Below are 20,411 nucleotides of genomic sequence, written 5' to 3' on the forward strand. Positions count from 1 at the left end.
TGACATCATCATTATTTAACAGCTTTAGAAAGGCAGGGTGGGGCTGGAGCGATAGCACAGCGGGGAGGGCATTTGCCTTGCACGCAGCCAACCCGGGTTCCATTCCCAGCATCCCCTATGGTCCCCCCGAGCACTGCCAGGAGTAATTCCTGAGTGCAGAGCCAGGAGTAACCCCTGTGCATCGCCGGGTGCGACCCAAAAAGCACTGTCATCCTCTTGCTCATCAATTTGCTCTTTGCTCGAGCGGGCACCAGTAAAAAAAGAAGAAAAAAAGCAGGGTGTTTTTTGTTTTTGGATTTTTTATTTGTTTTTGGACCACACCCACAGGTGCTCAGGGCTTACTCCTGGGTCTGGCTCAGGGATCACTCTTTTTTTTTTTTTTTAGATTTTATTTTAATTTAAATTTTTTATTAGTAAATTAATGTGAGGTACAGTTACAGACTTACAAACTTTCGTGCTTGAGTTTCAGTCATACAATGATCAAGTACCCATCCCTCTACCAGTGCCCATTTTCCACCACCAATGGTTCCAGCATCCCTCCCACCATCCCCACCCTGTCCCCTCCACCCCACATTGCCTCTATAGCAGGGCATTCACATTCAGGGATCACTCTTGGCAGTGCTCCGGGGACCATATGGGATGCTCGGGGTTGAACCCAGACTGGTCACGTGCAAGGCAAATGCCTTACCTGCTGTCTTATTGATGTAGGCAGGTAGATAGGGAAAGGCCCTTGGCAATGAAGTAGATTATCAAAGTCTCTGGGAAGGAGAATCCTGAGACTAACCCACCCTGTGAATACAGAAAACAGACCTGATGAGAACTTCAGCAGACCCTGAGGAGGTTGGACCCCTCCCCATGAAGTTCCCGAATTCTATCAACCTCTCCCTTAATCTGATTAAAATGTGATCCAGCCTAAAGAAGACCCAGCCTCCCTGGTAACCTCCTTAGCAACGGACTTCTACCTGGGAAGAAGCCCCCACATGGGGGCAGGTTGAAGAAATCCTATAAAGGCCACCTTGAACAAAGGAAGTGCACGCATATGCTGCCTGAGCCCATGTGCTGCTTGTGCTCATGTGGCCGAGCACATGTGGTGCCCGAGCACATGTGTTGCCCGCATCTCCCCCCTTGAGATGTGTACTTTCCTGCTTTCGTGTTCAGTGCTAGGATGTGTGTAGAGCTTCCTCCACCCTTGGAGAAGCCTGAGTTCTCTCTTGAGCGCGTTAGTCCTACTGTTTTTTCTTTTCCATTTATCCCTTCCTCCTTCCCTCAGAAGCCTCTAAATAAAATCTGTTACTTCACTGCTTGTCTACTCCTGAAATTCTTTTCCGAGAGCGAAGACAAGAACCCAGTAACTCTGGGTCCCGGGTGGTAGAGGCAGCTGGGGAGAAAGTGACGTCTTTCTCCTCCCTGCTTCACGGAAGTCACCCGTGGGGCCCACTGACATCACTATCACTCCAGAAGGTAGCTGTGGATCCCAGCCTCCCTGGTTCCTGTGGACGCTGCCCTTGGTTCTGTTTCTTGATGTCCAAGTGTCCACGCTGACCCCTGCGGGCTCTGTCTCTCAAAGTCCACCACGGTCCTGTTGCTGGTGCTCTGCAGTCTGACCCGGGCTCCAGGCCAGCCCCCAAGGGCTGCTCTTTGTCCCTTTGACTGTCTTTTGTCCTCTCTGGCAAGAGCTGCTACTCTCTTGCTAACTTCCAGGTGCAGGCAAAGAGGAAGTCACGTACCCTGTGTCCCCCCTTTTGGGAATTCTTATTCCCACTCCGTAGCCACTTCCTTTATCTATCTGACTGGCAATCCCTGGCGTTGGCAAGATTTAAGATAACTCATTATAACCGAATCACCTGCTGCCGCTTTCCCTCCCCCCACCTCTCACCTGCTCCCATCAGCCCCACTTGGAGCCCCCAGGATGACCCAGCCCCTTGGACAACGCCTGCTGGAGAAAGCCGGGCCCAAAGAATTCAGTCCTGTTTCAGCTCAGCTTGCTAAAGTCTCAGCCGTCTTTCCCCCTCTACTTTCCCCTTTACTTCCAAACTTTCATGTTAGGAAACTGGGAATTGTAAATGCTCTGTCTCTCCCTTTGAGCTACAAACCTTCAGTGTGGGTATTGACTTTCTCCTCTGCACAAGTGCCAGTTAGCACTGTAGCTCTGTCCTCAGTTGTTCATCGATTTGCTCGCACGGGCACCAGTAACGTCTCCATTGTGAGACTTGTTACTGTTTTTGGCATATCGAATACGTCACGGGGAGCTTGCCAGGCTCTGCCATAAGTGCCAGTTAGTGGGCACAAATGGCCCCGGACACAGACCACCTCATCTCTCTTCCCTTTTTTCTTTTTTAAAATTTAAACATGACTTTACTTATTTCTCTCTTTATTTTAGAGGAGCCAGGGCCTGCAGAGATTAGAGCCCACCTGATGATATTCTACCTGTCTCGTCAAACAGATATAATGGTTTGTTGTGAGTTGGAAAAGCGTGGTCATGCGGTATGCGTGGGTTTGTGGCTGAGAATTGCCTCCCAGGCCGGTAGATTGAAGACAGATAAAAGAAGGAAATGGGAAAACGGGGAGACAGGGCCCTAGGCTGGTTGGTAACCAGGGATCCTTTACTTCTCTCTCTTCTCCTTTCTATGGCTGGAGCGATAGCACAGCAGTTGGGCGTTTGCCTTTCACGCGGCCGACCCGAGTTCGATTCCCTCTCCCCTCTCCGAGGGCTCTCAGAGAGCCCGGCAAGTATCGAGTATCAAGCCTGCACAGCCTGGCAAGCTACCCATGCATACTGGATATGCCAAAAAGAGTAACAATAAGTCTCATTAACAATAAGTCTTACTTAACAATAAGTCTCTCAATGAGAGACATTACTGGTGCCTGCTCAAACAAATCTATGAGCAATGGGATGACAGTGACAGTGACAGTCTTCTCTCTTACAGCTTCATTCTCCTGCTTCTCTCTTACAGTAGTAATTTCTCCTCAGTTAGATCACTTCCCCCCCACAGTGCTATTATTTTCTTTCTGCCTCTCCTTCCTTACATGTAGAAATCCTGAAGGGTGGGGGCGGGTACACATAGGTGGGGTTGAACATTAACATAACAATAAGCAGATATAAAGCCCCTCCAGGGGAAGTTCTTTTAGGAGATTAACTCAAGGACAAAAATCTCATCTGGGGGCTCAGCACTCTAGGTTAGTAGGAGATCCACAGGAGCACTGCTGTGGGAGTGACTCAGTAAACCTAAGCTCCCTGTGGGAGGAGCAAGGACAAACCAATGTTACACAACAGTCTGTTGCTCAGGCCTTTGAGGTATGATTCACCCCTCAAGCATTCCCCCTCTTCCCCGACCCTTCTCTCCTCTACTGACCTAGTCTGAATAATTGCGTGTTGCTGATTGTAAGAAAGACAAATTTCTCTGACAGTTGGGAAGCCTGTCCGGGGCACATAACGCCCTGAAACTATCTGTCCCCAAGGGACTCTGGTTGAAGCACATCTTCTGACCTGATCTTGGGGGTCTCATAATTGGTTTCTATTTCCTGACCCTTTTCTAAATTCTTGGAATATGTGTGGGCTCAACAACTCATGAACACCTGTGCATAAACACCACTGCTTATTTTACTCGTTTAACTACCCCACTTTCAAGTTTATTCGTTTATGTAAACTTTAATTTGGTATGATGCATACATGGTAATTTATTTACATTACTTCACTTAATTCCAGGAGTCTGATCGTAAGAGGAAGGTATTCTATCTTCACTACTTTTTTTGCTTTTTTGGGTCACTCCTGGCAATGCACAGGGGTTACTCCTGGCTCTGCCCTGAGGAATTACTCCTGGTGGTGCACAGGGGACCATATGGGATGCTGGGAATCAAACCTGGGTTGGCCGCATGCAAGGCAAATGCTCTACCAGCTATGCTATCACTCCAGCCCCTCTATCTTCACTTTTATTGTGAAAATTTTAAACCAAAAACAGAGAGAACAGGACAATAAACCCGACAAACCCAGTCAACATCCAGATTCAACAATTATTAGTAATGGCCTATTTTATTTTCCTTCTGTTGCCTCAATTCCCACTACTTTAGTCTTTTAAAAAAGTTAAACAACTTTTATTTTTAATTTGGGGGCCATATACAGCTGTGCTCAGGGCTTATTCCAAGCTCTGTGCTCAGGGATCACTCTTGGCAGTGCTCCGGGGACCATAAACAGTGCTGGGGGTCTTTTGCTATGGGAGTCATTAAAAGTCTATTAATATGTCTAGAATAGTTCTTATAGCTTTCTTGTCTTTGGGTATTTCACGCTGTTTTAAACTCATCTTATAGATTTTATGTCCCAAACCCAGATTAAAGGCTTTCACTAAGGAGCTTGGTCATTAATTTTAGTTCTTTTTACAGTTCAGCACTACAAAATTGAGATAATATTTGTTTTTTTAGACACATGCCAGCCAGCCATTTAACCTGATGATTCCAATTCATTTTTATGACAAAAATAGTCACTAAATTTTACCAGTCTTACAACTGCATCTCCTTTTATCCAACAAAAATCTTTGATTCTCTAAACACAGATATAATTACTCTTTGGCTTTATCCCCAGTACACATATACACCAGTGTCAGAATACCACTACAACACTACCACCAAAGATATGATTATTGAAATGAATTGTATTATTTTTGTAGCCCTCTTTTGAGTTCCTTTACTCTAAGTCATGCTAGTAGTATCCTCTTGATAGGCATTTGGGTTATTTCCAGTCTTTTGCTACTACTGATGGGATTAAAAGGAGCAGCTTGGTACATACATCTTGTGTGTGTTTTTTTCCAGTTTGTCATTGGGAGAGATTCCTAGACCCGCTATTGCTGCATCGAATTACATGTACATAAATGTATATATAAGTAACCTAGACGATGCCAAATTTTCTTCTATAGAGATTGGAATACGCTCTGATTCCTGTACTGAACAGACTCACCCACTTCCCTAGTGCTTCACCCAGAATTCCATCGCCAATCTTTGGAAGTTTTGCCAATTTGATAGGAGAAATGGCCTCTCAGGTAGGGTTTTATGTGGTTTGTACTTCTCTCATGATATGAATTAGCTGAGTTTCCCTTGACATAGTTAAGAGCTATTTTCACTTATTTTATGCCCAACTGTTCACATTCCTAACCTACTTAAAAATAAGTGTGTGATTGGCGTCGTTTCCCCCCGAAACTTCACATTTTCAGTGCTGTTTCTGGAATCATAATTTGTGTTCCAAGTTGCAAATTTCCAAGCCGAACCCCTTGTGTGCTAAGCTGCAAATGCCTTTATTCTAGTTTGTCATTTTTACTTTAGTTTTATTTGTGGTGATATTTTGTGAGGCAAAATAAAAAGTTCCCAGCAAATAAACTTGACACCATTGTTTATTATTTTTAAATTTTAAATTACCATCAAGGGAAAATTTCTCCACACTCCGGGTATAAAGGAATCCACCCATTTTTTGGGTACAGTTAATTTTATGCATTTAAATCAAAGATGCATTTGAGACTGATCCGAGGGTACAGTAAAAGATGGGTCCAATTTCATTATTTTTCTTTCGGTATCCTGTTTCATCTTTCCTCCACTGCTATTCAAACGCTGTCTTGATTCAAATGTTGCAATAGGAGCTACTTTTACGTTTTCTGTTCTGTCCCATTGGTCCTTCCTATCTTAAATTTATGCCAATACAAATGGCTTTACTGAGCTTCTCTTTCCCACCTGTTTTTTTCTCAAAGTTCTTTTTCTTTTCCTTTCTGTTTTTTAGCTCTTCTTTCCTTTTTTGGTTTATTTTTGGCTGTGCTCAGGGCTTATTCCTGACTCTGCACAAGGACCGTCCTGTCTGGGCTCGGGATAGAACTGGATTGGCTGTGTGTAAGGCAAGTGCCCCACCCTGCTGTCTCTTATCTCCAGGTCTCTTTTTTTTTTTTTTTTTTTTGTTATTAAAAATATGAAATAGGGCTCTCTTCACCCTTGGAGAAGCCCCCGTTCTCCCTTGAGTGCATTACTCTTACTCTTCTTTCTCCCACTTATCCCTTCCTCCTTCCCTCAAAAAAACTCTAAGTAAAATCTGTTTACTCAAAAAAAAAAATGAAATAAACCTTTGCAGATCAAAAGGCAATGATATTAACAATTATTGTTAAATTGAATTTATAAATTAACTCAGAGGGAACTGATTTTTCCTGAATCTTTACCTTCCCTCACTAGTCATTTCTTTCCATTTGTGTTTTTCAAGAAGATTTCTTATTCTCTTGGGGATTTTAGATATTAAAATTCAAAGTGTTTCATTTTCTTTCTCTCTGTCATAAATGAGATTTTCTTTCATTGCATATTTGTTGTTGTTTATATTTGTCAAAAAAATCTTTTATAATTGACTGTCTTCCCATTGCTCATCGATTTGCTTGAGCAGGCACCAGTAACGTCTCCATTGTGAGACTTGTTACTGTTTTTGGCATATCGAATACGCCACGGGGAGCTTGTCAGGCTCTGCTGTGGGGGCGAGATACTCTCAGTAGCAATTATCTTATTCTTTTTCATAGTTTTGCCTTGGGGCCCACCTGGAGATGCTCAGGGACTATTTCTGGCCTGTTATCAGGAGTAAGTAGAAAAACCCATACCCTCCTTCTATAATTTTCACATGGATTCTGTGGGACTTTGTGTTGTACTTTGACTTTGTTTATTGGCTTGGTTTTGGCTTTTTTGGTCATACCCAGTGATAATCAGGTTTATTATCTGGTTAGTTATTCCTGGCTCTACGTTCAGCGATCACTCCTGGCAGTGCTTGGGGGACCATATGGGATACTGGGGATCGAACCTGGGATGGCCGGGTGCTAGGCAAATGCCTAACAACATGCACTCCGGCCCCTGCATATTATTGTTTTTTTAATTTTATTGAATCACCAGGAGATAGTTACAAGCTTTCATATTGTTACAATCGCACAATGATCAAACACCCATCCCTCCACCACTGCACATTCCCCACTACCAATATCCCAGCTATACACCCCCCTTTCCCACCCTCCCCTGCCTCTATGGCAGATAATATTTCCCATACTCTCTCTCTACTTTTGGGCATTATAGCTTGCCACACAGACACTGAGAGGTCATCATGTTTGGTCCATTATCTACTTTCGGCACCTGCATATTATTTTTTATATTTCCAGTTGCCTGATTGCATCGACCTCCAACCAAGTTCACAGTGGCACAGTGAGGGGACACGCTTTTTTTGTTGTTAATTTCTGTGGCACGGCCTCTGGTGTTCTCTCAGAGATAGTTTACTGTGCCGTAAAATCTTCAAACACCCTCATTATCCAGCAGGAAATCCTGATTGCCAGAGATCGGTGAAGAACTTGCCTCAGGGTCATGCAGGGTCTGAGATTTTTGTTTTGCTTTTTGGGTCACACCCAGCAATGCACAGGGGTTACTCCTGGCTCTGCACTCAGAAATTACTCCTGGCGGTCCTCGGGGGACCATATGGGATCCTGGGAATCGAACCTGGGTCAGACCGTGTGCAAGGCCTACCCTACCCGCTATGCTATTGCTCCAGCCCCAGGGCTGGAGTTCTTAACACCGGAGCTCTCTGGCTCCTAAATCCTCAGTCCTTGCTGCACAACCTCCTAATTTTTTTTGATCTCCCCCCTCCCTTTGGTTCCCTGATACTCATCTCTGAGCTCCCATTTAGAGAGCTTTAGAGGGAGTTCGCTCGGGCCACAGAGAGGCTCAGTGATGGCTTCTTTCTCCCCTCTGCTCCTTCTTCCAGATGTTCTCTATGTTCAAGGGTCCCCAGGGAATCAGAAGGACCCCTCCCACCCCTGCACATGCACTTCTGAGAGCAGTCTCATGCTCCCCTACATCACTCAGACAGCCTCCTGCCCTGCTCCTGAAGCTACAGGCAAGATCCAAACATCTCTCCAATTCCCTCTGCTAGTCCTCCTAAGATGAATCCACCCGAATAGTTTCCTTCGCGCAGTTATATTTCTTTACTGCCTGAGCGCTGCTTGGGATGTGGGGGCCCCTCCCATGCGGTGCTGAGGGAGCCCAGAGGGTATGCTGTTGATACTCCACCAGCCATGCCTGAAGGTTTGGCGCGTGGGCCCTGCAGTCAGTGCTAGGGGCTACCAAGGCGCCTCGGGTGGTCTTTGGGGGGGGGGGTCCATGTGGTGTCGGGATTGAACTTGGGGCCTTGCGTGTTCAAGGCATCTGCTTCCCCCTACTCTGACCTACTTCCCTGGCCACAAGGAAGGGCTTTGAGAGTTCCTGCAGCTGCCTCATCTCTAAACATCAGCTCCAAGTTGAACATCAGGGAACTGGGGGTGCAGGGAGGGGGAGTGGTCAAAACATAAAGGAAGAAAATTTGACTCTATAAACAGAGTAACTCTTTCCGGCCTGTTCTGACCAAACAAATCGCGTTATTTCAGTGTGCTGAATGACTTGCCCTGGGTAGCTGTATCCAGGCTTCCGGGGATGCTAAATTAGCTTCTCCCTCCCCATCTCTGGGACCCAGCTGTGGTCCATCAACAGTGACCCTCTTGCCTCCCTCCACCCCACGGAGAGGGATGAGTTCTTGTTTCTTGTTTTAGAACACCTTTGAGAACCGCAGGTTCTGTGGGGAGAGACACCTGGCCCTGATCTAGATGGCCTGTTTCCAGCACTTTCCCGAAATAGGCAGATCCCCAGCGTCCAGGGACAGAAGGAGGGAGCAGGGCAGCAGGCCCCGTGCTCGGATGAGCCCCCGGGAGCCCGTCAGTAATCTGGATTTCTGCTTCCCTCCAGTCACGGCTTAAACTGCGATTGGAGGTCAGTTCTTGTTTCCTCCTGCGGGATTGAGCTGTGGAAACTTCTGCCTCTCCCTTGTCCCCCTTTCTTTCCAGGCCCCCCCTCTGGCGTGACCTGGGCTCACCTCTTCTCCCCTCTGTAAGAGGCTGCACCCGCCTGGCCCTGCTCTCCTTTCCTCTGCTGCTCTGAGGATGCATTTGGCCTATATGAGGATGAAAGGGGCTGATGTGCTCCCAGGTCCCTCAACCCCAGCGCCCCCGCCAGCTTACTGCCAGCATCCTTCACTTGGTGAGGGAAGGCACTCGCCAGAGCCCTGGGCAGATGTCTGCATCCCGGCCTCTACCTGGGAGTTTTCTACTTTGTCTTTACTGCTTAGCAGAAATGCTTAAGAAGCTGTTATATGGGGCTGGAGCAATAGTACAGCGGATAGGACGTTTGCCTTGCACGCGGCCGACCCGGGTTTGATTCCCAGCATCCTATATAGTCCTCTGAGCACCACCAGGGGTGATTCCTGAGTGCAGAGCCAGGAGTAACCCCTCTGCATTGCCAGATGTGACCCATAAAGCAAAAAAAAAAAAAAAGCTGTTATATGGTTGAGAGGCTGGGAACTGAGGTTTGAGATTGTAAAGGGAGTTTATATCTGTAAGCTCAACAAGAAAGATTTTATCATTTTGGGGTCCTGGCCACTTGTTTTATTCTTTAATTTTGATGACAAGAAAAGAATTTGGTTTTATTAGAAATTATCAATTATAATTTACTGTATTTCATAGTACTTTTTTTTACCAACTATGAATTATTCCCACATATTTTATGCTTTTTTTTTGGAGGGGGAGGGGGTCACACCTGGCGATGCACAGGGGTTACTTCTGGCTCTGTACTCGGGAATTACTCCTGGTGGTATTAGGGGGACCATATGGGATGCTTTTACATTTTACATTTAATCCAATTCTCAGAGACTGGGTTCATACCATGCCTATGAGATCATGAGGCAAACACAGTGTCTTTTAATCCAGTGCAGCCTCTGGTCCTGGCCACTTAGAAGGGAAAAACCTGCCACTTGGGATTCTGATCAGATCAGAGCGACCACGACGCTCGCTCGCTGTCTGCAGGCAGGTAACCATGCGACTTCTTATGTGTGGATTTGCTGGGCGAACAGGTGGTCATCTTGGAATGAGAAAACGGCTCAGTGGATACTAGCAGTGTTCAGGGGGACCGAGAGGACAGTGTGGCCTGTCACGTGGACAGCGCTGTCAGCCAGGCACTGACGGGCAGTGATGGAAAAGTATCCTGAATGAAATAAGGGGCAAGTAGGGTCCCCCTGAGTGTGTTGGCTCTTGTAGATGACGCAGGCACTCGCAAATGAAGGGGTAGGACCCCCTTTTGAGGGGTCCAATGCTGGCCCCAAAGAACAATGGTGTTTTCGTGAGCAGTCCTGGTTGGAGAGGGGCAGATTTAGCTTGGAGTGGCCCCAAATGCCAGCATGTGTTGAAACTGCAGGAGAGGAGAGGCCAGCCACCCGCAGAGAGACCCGACAGTGACCAAAGGCTGGCTGGAGTCCCCATGCCAAAACCCAGGCTGTTGCCAGAACTGGCCGGTGAGTTCAGGCTCTGCAGAAATAACCAGCGAGCAGGTACGAGGATAAGAAGCAGGACGTCTGTATCGTGCCCTAACCAATTAAGTTGTAGCCGCCTGTGGCCATTTCAATGAAAGAAAATAAACTGAAAAAGTTTTGAACTCCCCAATCTCATTTTGTCATTTTGAGTGACTGAATAGCCAGATGTGGCCATTCACACCAGGCTGGACGCTCTGTGTGTGTGTGTGTGTGTGTGTGTGTGTGTGTGTGTGCCGACATTTCCAACAACTCTCACTGAGGAGAGTTGTTGACTGTAACTAATTTCATTAGTATGTTTTACATTGATTACATGATGACATAAAATTTAATTATATTGGGTTAAATAGAAATACTATATATTGGCTTTACCTATTTCTTTCCTTTATGCCCTGTCTGAGTACAAGGGGTACTTACAGATTCCCAGGGTGGCTCACATCACTATTGAACGCTTCTCTTTCAGAAGGGCACTGGAATTTACCTCCATTTATTCACTGTTTTTATTGCCACATCTATGTGATGGAGTTCAGTGTGATGACATCAGTAAAAATCCTCCTAACACAAAAGTTCCCGAGACAGCCTGGAATCATGGACAAAGACAAGCTTTGCAGCCAAACTCGGGTCCAGACCTCGGCTCCACTTTCCCTTCTAGCTGAGTGACTCTGACAAACTGCTTTGTGTCCTAGTTTTCTCCTCTGAGAAACGCACTCCGTGACCGCGCCTGCAGAGCACTGCATTCTCCATCAGGGGAGCAAGGGCACACAGCGGGGTCCGCCCGGGCCGGGCCCAGCAGCCCCCCGGTGGTCCTTCTTATCACTGTCACTAGTGTAAGGTGACAGTTCCTCTCCCTTACCTGGCTCCTGCTTCAACCTAAGCGCTTTCTTCAAACAACGCTCCAGTCCCAGGATGATGTTGCAACAATCAACACTCGCGCTTGGCACCTCCTCCCAGCTCCCCCTGCAAAGCCCTGGCTCAAGCTGGGCACTCACCTGCTGGCAGCTGCTGGCCCAGGAGGCCCTGAGCGCTGTCCAGCGCTCCGAGTGCGTGGCTGTGCTCTCCAGCTGCGTCCGGAGCTGTGCCTCCAGCTCCTGGCTGACGCGCTCCAGGGCGCGCACCTTGGCCATGTACTCTGCCAGGCAACCTCCCAGGTCCTCGAGGCCGCCCAGGGTTCTGTCGAGGCCCGGAGGAGGCACCAAGACTGGGCCCGAGCTCCACAGGTCCTGCAGGAAGACACTGCTGATGCCCAGCGCCCGGCGGCTCACGCGGCCACTCAGCCCCGCTGAGAGCCCGCTGGGCACCATCCCGACGTGGACTCTGGGGGCCCGAGCAAGGTTACATCTGGTACCGCTCCTGGAGGCCGGGGGCCTCTCCCGGGAGGACAGAGGGCCCTGGAAGGTTGCTCTGTGCCCCTGGAGGGACATGCTGGAGCTGGCGCCGGGGGCACCACCTCTCTCTGTTCTGCCTCCGCTCTGGTCCGTGGGTTTACACAAGTGCGGTGGCTTTAGGATTCCGTCCCGGCATCCCTGTGGCCTGGTCACAGACCTCTCTGGAAACTCCCCTACCACCGGGCTGCTTTGTCTGCTGTTTTCCACAAGCTTCTTTCACTCCCTGAATGGAAAGAGATGTAGGCCCTGCCCAGAGCGTAGGCTGGTCACGCGCTTGGCCTCCTGGGCTGCTGCTGTGGGTGAACGATGTTGGCGCAGAGCAGGACGTGGGCTTTGTGTATCTAACTATCCAGGAGAGGGCCAGGGAAGCTTCCAGAAGCCCCAATTCACAGACGAGTGTACTGAGGTGCAGGGACTTTAGATTAAAAGTGTAGCGAGTGGCTGGGCCAGAGCTCAAGCCCAGTGTTCCAGGACCGGCTTTAGAGCTTCTCAGAGGCTCTCGGGTGCTACATGGTGAGAGTGTGGATGTGGGTGACTGTCCCTATGGGTGATGTGAACCAGCCCCTCTGGGAGGTGGCCTCAGGGACTCCCGCCCCTGTGTGACAAAGCAAGCCTGGGGATTCCTGTGCCCTGGAAGCAGCTTCAGGACCCTCCCTAGGGACTTTTTCCCCCACCCAACACAATTCATCAGCCTCTTGGCGAGGTCCGTGTTACTCTACCACACCGATTCTTCCATGTCACATGCGAGCACCTTATCTGCCACCTCTCCTGGGCTCTAACCCTGGGCAAGCCCAGGCCCCACATGCTGGGGACCTAGAGGCTCTTCCTTACCGCACTGCTTCGTCCTCTGTGAAATCAGAAATCATTTTATTTCTTTCTATGTTTATTTTGGGGCCACACCTAGTGATGCTCAGGGGTGACTCCTGGCTCTGCACTCAGAAACTACTCTTGGTAGAGCTTGGGGGGGTCATCTGGGGTGTCAGGGATCAAACCTGGGTTGGCCACATGCAAAACAAGCACCCTCCTACCTGCTATGCTATCTGTCCACTCATAAACCCCCTCAACCCCTCAAAAAAAAAACAAACAAACCAGAGAAAATTTTCTAGTAATAGCCTCAGAATTAGCCCCATCACACTCCTTGTTTTTGTTTTTGTTTTCTTAAATTCCCGCTCCACTGAGGCAGGTACTCATGGTGACAATCATATCGTCAGGTCCAGGGCTCCTCCAGCCCCAAGTATGACAAAACAGAAACTTAAAACTGCTGTATCCACGTTCTACGAAGTAACCAAAGCTTGAATTATTGTGGAAACAAGACTCGGGCAAGAAGAAAACTGAGTCGCTTCTTTCTTGGGGGGAGAATCCCACCCGAGGCTGTGGAGATTTCCCACTCAGTTCTGTCTTGGGAACAGGAACAGAGTTTACATGTCCTGCCCTTCTGGCATGTTTACTGATCCACTGATTAGCCCGTTTAATTGATGAGGAAGCCCCCAGTGGCAATCAATCTCTTGTCTGAGGTCCCAAGAAAGTAGCGAAACTGGGATTAAATTATCTTTTGACTCCTAACACGGAGACTTACTTATCTTGCGTGCTTCTCACCACCCACAGAGGGGGTACATTGGCAGAGTTTAAAACAAGGATGCTTTCTGGAACATTCTATGTGCTCTTCCTGGAACACAGGATGTTACAGTTCTTTTTTTTTCTCCTTTCTACTTTGTTCTTTGCAATGACCTGGAAGATATCTTATGCACTTCGATGTTGGCTTTAGGATGAACCCATGTGATCAAGTTAAGGCTGGCAGAAACTCTCCTTTATTTAGGAGTCTCTTGTTTGTTTAGTGGCTAAATTCTTGCTGTGCACACCACCTCTGGTGCACCTGCGAGACTGTCCAAATCTAATCCAGCTGACGCCAGCTGGGTTCTGAGGAGCTGCAAAAGCTCCGGGATGGGTCACTCAAGGTGAAACAGGCAGAGCCAAGCTACTAAGCTGTCTGCAGTGGTGTTTGGGGTAGACATTGTCATTCTCTAGAGACTAACCAGATCACCTTCCGGGTCACCTTCAGGTCTCCCTGCCCCAAATTCATTTCTAGGAAGGCTCTAACCCCTGGGGTGTGGCGTGTAACCCTCACTGACTCGACTATCTCCAAAGATTTGAAGGAAGAGAACACTCTTCTGGAGGAATCACAGACATGCTCTTAGGGATTTGTTTTGTCAATGAATAAACCGCTAATACTGTTAGCTCGTATGTTAATAAAAGCAACTAAGTGTGAAGATAGAGGCTGACAAGAGAGATGAAGCTTGCCCTTCTAGCCCACGTTCTCCCGTATCTTGCTAGCTTGCCTCTAGGTTTCTTTGCCGTTTCTCCTCTCGCTCTCCTCTCATATCTTTCTAAGTCGGTTTTAATAAAAATTACCATGCTTCACTTAAAAAACTATGGACACACGGTGGAATACGTACTCAGCAGACAAAAGTCATTTTAAAATTAAAAGAAAGCAAGATGGATTAGCAACTTAATCCTCTGGCTAATAAAATAAGTTTATTTATATATACACAGTAGCTGAATTCTGTGGGTAAGGAAAAATAAGTAATACATCCACATATGTATATATAACATATGTACTTGATTACATATATTATATATATAAATTTACTCTACAAACATTTCTTTCTATATATACATACATTGATATATTAAATACAATAGCTAACAAATATAAGGTTAGAAGATCAGACACCGAAAAAACAAAATCTCAGAGAAACATTTAATCAGCTTCTTTGTGGGCTGGAGAGCCTTAGAGAAGAGATAACCACTGACTGCGTGTGACATGAGTTCATCCAAGACGGAGAACACAGAGTTTTAAAGGCCATCTTTAAAGACATCAAGAGAGTACAGGAAGGAAGGAGAAACATGATTAACCAAAAAACACAGCGACAACATGAGCATACGAATCAACACTCAACTCCCAATTTGACTATAAGAACATCTATATTCAAAATATACTATCAAACTATTTTTTCTTTTTGGAGAAGGGAAGCGTCAAAGCAGTTCTTCTCTCCCCCTCCCTCCATTCCATCCCCATTCCCTCCACCCCCCACCCCTCCCCAACTCCTGCCAATCCCCAGCCACTCTCTGTCAGAAAGAAGAAACAAGCAGCCATTTCCAGAAGCCCTCCTCAGGTCTGAGGGCCTCACCCTGTGGGCTGGGGGGTGGGGGTGGGGGTGGGGGTGGGAGGGAGGGTTTGTGGCAGGGAGGGGTGACAGTGCGAGGGGGGCAATGTAGGGTAGATGGAGCGTGAAGGCTGAGCGGCATGGGCCCCTGCTGACCCCCCAGGCAGGCCTGCAGCTCCGAGGGAGACGGGTAGTCTTGATTTCTCCCGGGGGATGCTGCTTTGGCCATCCTGTTTCCTTTAGCTAGCAGGAGGAAGGTTCTGGAAAGTACAGCTCTATGGTCAAGGCTTCTTGAATCCATCCCTTTGGAGCACAAAGCGACGGTCTTTTGAGAAACAGATTCGAGCCCTAACAGGCACCAGCCCTCGAAGGGCTCCACGCTCTAGCTCCAGGGCGGTGACGGGGCAGCTCCCCCCCTCCAGAGAAAGGCACAGAGTTTAATGCAATGTGGGAGCTGGAGAGGACGCGGGGACGTGCGAGGGGCAGCCTTGGATTCGCCCGGGGAATGCAGTCCTGTTGTTAGCACAGTGCAGGCCCCCGGCGGGGTGGGGCCCGGGGACTCGGCCTTAGGATGCCTGATGCCCTCCGAGGGTTCTCGACGCTGCATGCCTTCTGCCGGTGCTCACGATTCAACAGCCGCTGGGCACGGGCAGATTCCAAGGTTCTCATCCTTCGGGGAGGGGGGAGATGTTCCCTCCCCCCCACGGCGTCAGTCCACTGGCTTCCCCTCGGTGGTGGCCCAGCCCTCTCAGCGGCATGTGCAAGTGGAGGAAATGGGGTCACAGGGAGTGAAGAGGAACCTGAGCTTTCAGAAGCGCAAAGGACAGTCCGGCCCACTTGACATCCGCCTGGACGCGTGTCGTCCCCTCCTCTGCTGGGGCTGCTGCCACGCCGGTCACCACCGCTAAGAGAAGCACTCAGTGCACCTGCTTTGCTTAGAAAGACCTTTATTTTAGAAAGCCACGAATCATCCTGTCAGATTTGTTTTGAACCACACTTATAAAAAAAAAGAAGTTGACAATTCTTAGGGGGGCGGAAAAAAGTGGAAAACGTTTCTCAGGGTTACACAAATATTGTATTTATAATAGATATTTGTATATTTATAATTTAGAGATGAAAAATTGGGGCCAGCAAAGCAATGGCTGCCGTGGCTAGATCTGGGATACCTGATCATTTCCCACAAACAGCGTTTCCTGGCAGAAGGGGTTGACAAGGACCATCCCGGTGTCCCTGTAGTCACCGTTGGCTGGAGAGCGGGGCTCCGACAGCTGGTCCTGCAGAGACGGAAGAAGGAGACCGTGTGAGCTGGAGGTTTCATGGGTGTTCCATGGTTTTCTCTAAAAGTGCCCACAGAGACATTTCTTAATGTCTGGAAAACAGATGATGTTTTTCATCATCCTTTCTGCCAATGTAAAGGCACAGAAGCCCTTTGTAATGTTTTCAGATTTGGGGGAAATAAAATCACTGTCACTGTCACTGTCATCCCGTTGCTCATCGATTTGCTAGAGCGGGCACCAGTAACGTCTCCATGGTGAGACTTGTTTGTTCCTGTTTCTGGCATGTTGCAGTAAAATAGTTCTTATTATTCCAATTTTTATTTTTTTTATTTTTATTTTATTTTATTTTATTTTTTTGCTATTTGGGTCACACCCAGCAATGCACAGGGGTTACTCCTGGTTCTACACTCAGGAATTACCCCTGGCGGTGCTCAGGGGACCATATGGGACGCTGGGATTCGAACCTGGGTCAGCCTGGGTCGGCCGCGTGCAAGGCAAGCGCCCTACCCGCTGTGCTATTGCTCCAGCCCCTCCAATTTTTATTTATGAACCATGATTTATAATGCTGTCATTGATAGCTTTACGCATACACCTTTTTTTTTTTTTTTTGAGACACACTCAGCGATGCACAGAGGTTACTCCTGGCTTTTGCACTCAGGAATTACTACTAATTTGGTTTTATTAGAAATTATCAATTATAATTTACTACATTTCACAGTGGGCTGAAGCGATAGCACAGCAGGTAGGGCATTTACCTTGCATGTGGTCGACCCAGGTTCAATTCCTTAGTCCCTCTTGGCGAGCCGGGCAAGCTACCAAGAGTATCCCGCCCGCACGGTAGAGCCTCACAAGCTACCCATGGCGTATTCAATATACCAAAAACAGTAACAACAAGTCTCACAATGGAGATGTTACTGGTTCCCACTTGAGCAAATTGATAAACAACAGGACGACAGTGCTAACAGTGCTTGCATATTTCACAGTACTTTTTTTTTTAACCAACTATGAATTATTCCCATATATTTTATGCTTTTTTTTTCTTTCTGGGTCACACCTGGCGATGCACAGGGGTTACTCCTGGCTCTGCAATCAAAAATTACTTCTGGTAGTGCTCGGCGGGGACCAAATGGGATGCTGTGAATTGAACCAGGGTTGGCTGCGTGCAAGGCAAATGCCCTACCTGCTGTGCTATAGATCCAGCCCCAGATACACCATTTTAGTACCACACCCAGAGTGCTCACTTCCCTCCACCAAAGTTCCAGGAACCCTCCCCACCCACCCCCGACTCCCATTCTTTTCACCCAGGTAAATAAAGTTCTGTAGACCAAGTCTCCAGTTATGTTACCTTTGGCTATTCATTGCTCCCTTATTATGTGTTTTTTTAAAAATATATCCCATCTATAAAATGGGATTCTATGAGAGATTATTCTGTATCTGTCCCTTTTATTCACTCAGCATGATGTCCTCTAGCTCCATCCGTGAAGTGGCAAATTGCTTAATTTCATCTATTCTTACAGCTGAGCACTGTTCTGTTGTGTATAGAGACCACAATTTCCTTATCCGGTCATAAATTGTCGGGCTCTTGGGTTATTTCCAGATCCTGGCTGTTGTGAATAGTGCGATAATAAACATATGGGCACGAAGTTCTTTTCCAATATTTTTTTTTCTTTTTGGGTCACACCTGGTGATGCACAGGGGTTACTTCTGGCTCTACACTCAGGAATTACTCCTGGCGGTGCTTGGGGGACCATATGGGATGCTGGGAATTGAATCCGGGTTGGCCGCATGCATGGTAAATGCCCTACCCGCTGTGCTATGGCTCTAGCCCCCCAATTGTGTTTTTTGGGACCTTAAGGTAGATACTCAGAAATGGAATTTCTGAGTATGGAAGCTCAATTCTTAGTTTGTTGGGAAGTGGCCATATTGTTTTTCCTTTGAAAACCTCTTTAGGCTAAACCAGTGGACAGTCCCGGTGGGTTACTGTTCCTTTTTCCTCACATCCATGACAGCACTGATTGTGTTTGTACTTTATCGTGTGTGCCAGTCTCACTGGTGTGAGGGGATATCTCATTGTTGTTTTAATTTATATTTCTCTGATAATAAGTAATGGTGTGGAATAGTTTTATTTAGAGAAATATGACGTCGGGGGGAGAGACGGAGGCTTTTTCCTGAGGGGAAAAACCCATTTCCTTCAGATTAAAAAACTTTTTTCGCTGCTTCCTGAATTAGCTCCTGTCCCTGCCAGCTGGGTTTTGCGATTCTTACCCACGTCCTAGAGGACATTCATGGCAGGTAACCCTAGTGGGCAAGACTCTCCTTCCTGTCTCTAACAAACTCTTTTCCTGCCACTTTCCAGGAAAGTGCTCCTTGTTTCCGCCTTAATCTCCCCCCACCTGACCCCCCCCCCTTTCCTCTCCCGCTGCCACATTGCTGAGCCTAATCTCTCCCCTCTGACTCCCCCAAGGGCCTGCTCAGAAGTTGTGTCTCATTTCTCATAATTCAGATGGTGAATATCTACATCGGCCCAGGCCTTGGAAATCTATGCTCTGGCATCTATCTGCATGGCTTCAAAATTCTTAAGAGAAATAACATGGTTTATAGCTAGCGTTGGTGTTTATGCTTATGCTTTTGGTGTCACACCACCGTCCCAATGCCACTATCCCGCCACTGTTGTCCCAAGGTGACTTCTCATTTGCCTCCTCTCCCCGCACTTTACCAGTGTCTCACCTGGTAACCTCAGGCCAGCAGTCGTTTGTTTTCACCTGGACATTGTCCATTTCCTTGCATTTCCTTCCCCTTTAGGTCCCTAATCCTCTTGATGTCAAGTTTTGCTTATTTTTTCTTTTAATTTTTTTTGGGGGGTCACACCCAGTGGTGCTCAGGGGTTCCTCCCGGCTCTGCACTCAGGGGTCACTCCTATTCGGTGCAGAGGGCCATGTGGAATGCTAGAGATGGAACCCAGGTTGCTGTGCGCATGGCAAGTGCCCTACCTGCTGTATTACATCTGCGGCCCCTGTTTTGTTTTTTAAAAAGCTCTTCTCTTTCTTCTTCAGTTCTTTTTTTAATGGTTTCTTCTACCTTGTCCTTGTGCACCCGATTCACTTTTCAGCGTCTATCATTCTGCTATTGATCCTCTCTAATTTTTTTAGTTTAGTTACTGTGCCTTTCGCTCAGTGATTTGTGATTAAAGTTTTTTTTCTACTTTTTTCACATCTTCTCTTTCCCTGTTGTTGTTTTCTCTTACTGATTTCCTCATCGTGCTTGCTGCGTAGAAAGGGGATTGATAAAGGTCCTATGAGCTTCAGATCCTTGCTGGCTTCCCGTGCCCCCACAGGAGAATGCTGTGCTTTTTTACCGAGCCTGGTGCGACATCAGGGTGGGTCTGGGGTTGTGCAGGCCTGGGCAGCAATCTGGGGGTCACACTTGCTAAATCCAGATAGAGACCATTGTTCTGAGTTTGTGTCACCCACCGCTAGGAATTCGTCGTGGTCACAAGCCATACAGAACTGAGCTCCGGCAGAACCTGTGCTACACCCAGGGATCATAGTTACTGCTGCCTGACGATGGCTGTAGGCCACGATCAATCCGCCATGGACAGCAAATGGTCATGAATGCCCTGCAGCAACTAGCACCAAGCGGACCATCGTAGCTACTGGGGGGGTCTGCATCCGCCAGAGCCTGACGGTAACTCCACTGTCCGACTCAAGCAACCCCGGGGAACATTGCATGGTCTGGCAGCCTGGCGCTTGCCTAGGTGCCTGGCACTAATTTTGCCCAGACCTGGGTTCTAACCAGTTGCTCAAATGTCTGAGAACTGGGGTCTGGGTGGGACAGCAATAAGAGGTCTGCAGAGACTGTGTGATTTTTTTTTTTTGGGGGGTCACACCCGGTGATGCACAGGGGTTACTCCTGGCTCTGCACTCAGGAATTACTCCTGGTGGTGCTCAAGGGACCATATGGGATGCTGGGAAGCAACCCAGGTCAGTCACATGCAAGGCAAACGCCCTACCACTGTGCTATCGCTCTAGCCCCAACTGTGTGCCTTTTTATTTTTGTTTGCAACTATTTTCCACCCCCCCCTCAAAGTCCTCGTAGACCCTGGGCTGGGTTCATTTCGGCTGTCTCCTGTTAGTTCGATATGAACTGGGAGGAAGCGACCCCTTGAGTGAGAGCATATGTCCTTAAGGTTCTCACCTTAGTTCGGGACTGG

General features: G+C 47.8%; 2 protein-coding genes across 9 annotated transcripts in view; both read right to left on the minus strand.

Annotated features, from left to right (window-relative positions):
• Positions 1-15,593, minus strand: part of BFSP2 (beaded filament structural protein 2) — a 94,406-nt gene extending 78,813 nt beyond the window's left edge. The window contains exons 1-2 of the mRNA XM_055124788.1: positions 15,534-15,593; positions 11,365-11,844 (exon numbers count right to left, since the gene is read on the minus strand). Coding sequence (XP_054980763.1) covers positions 11,365-11,844; positions 15,534-15,593 — 540 coding nt within the window. The remainder of the gene's footprint in view (positions 1-11,364; positions 11,845-15,533) is intronic.
• TMEM108 (transmembrane protein 108) overlaps positions 14,271-20,411 on the minus strand; it is a 255,917-nt gene continuing 249,776 nt past the window's right edge. For 5 of the 8 annotated variants that reach the window (XM_055126170.1, XM_055126172.1, XM_055126175.1 and 2 more), the window contains 2 exons: positions 16,091-16,198; positions 14,271-15,858 (listed from right to left, as the gene is read on the minus strand). In XM_055126170.1, the coding sequence (XP_054982145.1) occupies positions 15,829-15,858; positions 16,091-16,198 (138 nt within the window). In that variant the 3' untranslated portion in view covers positions 14,271-15,828. Of the gene's footprint in view, positions 16,199-20,411 lie in introns of all 8 variants that reach the window. The other 3 variants (XM_055126178.1, XM_055126177.1, XM_055126176.1) reach the window with 3 other exon arrangements.

The sequence above is a fragment of the Sorex araneus genome, chromosome 2 (genome assembly GCF_027595985.1).
Source record: "Sorex araneus isolate mSorAra2 chromosome 2, mSorAra2.pri, whole genome shotgun sequence".
NCBI classification, from domain to species: Eukaryota; Metazoa; Chordata; class Mammalia; order Eulipotyphla; family Soricidae; genus Sorex; species Sorex araneus.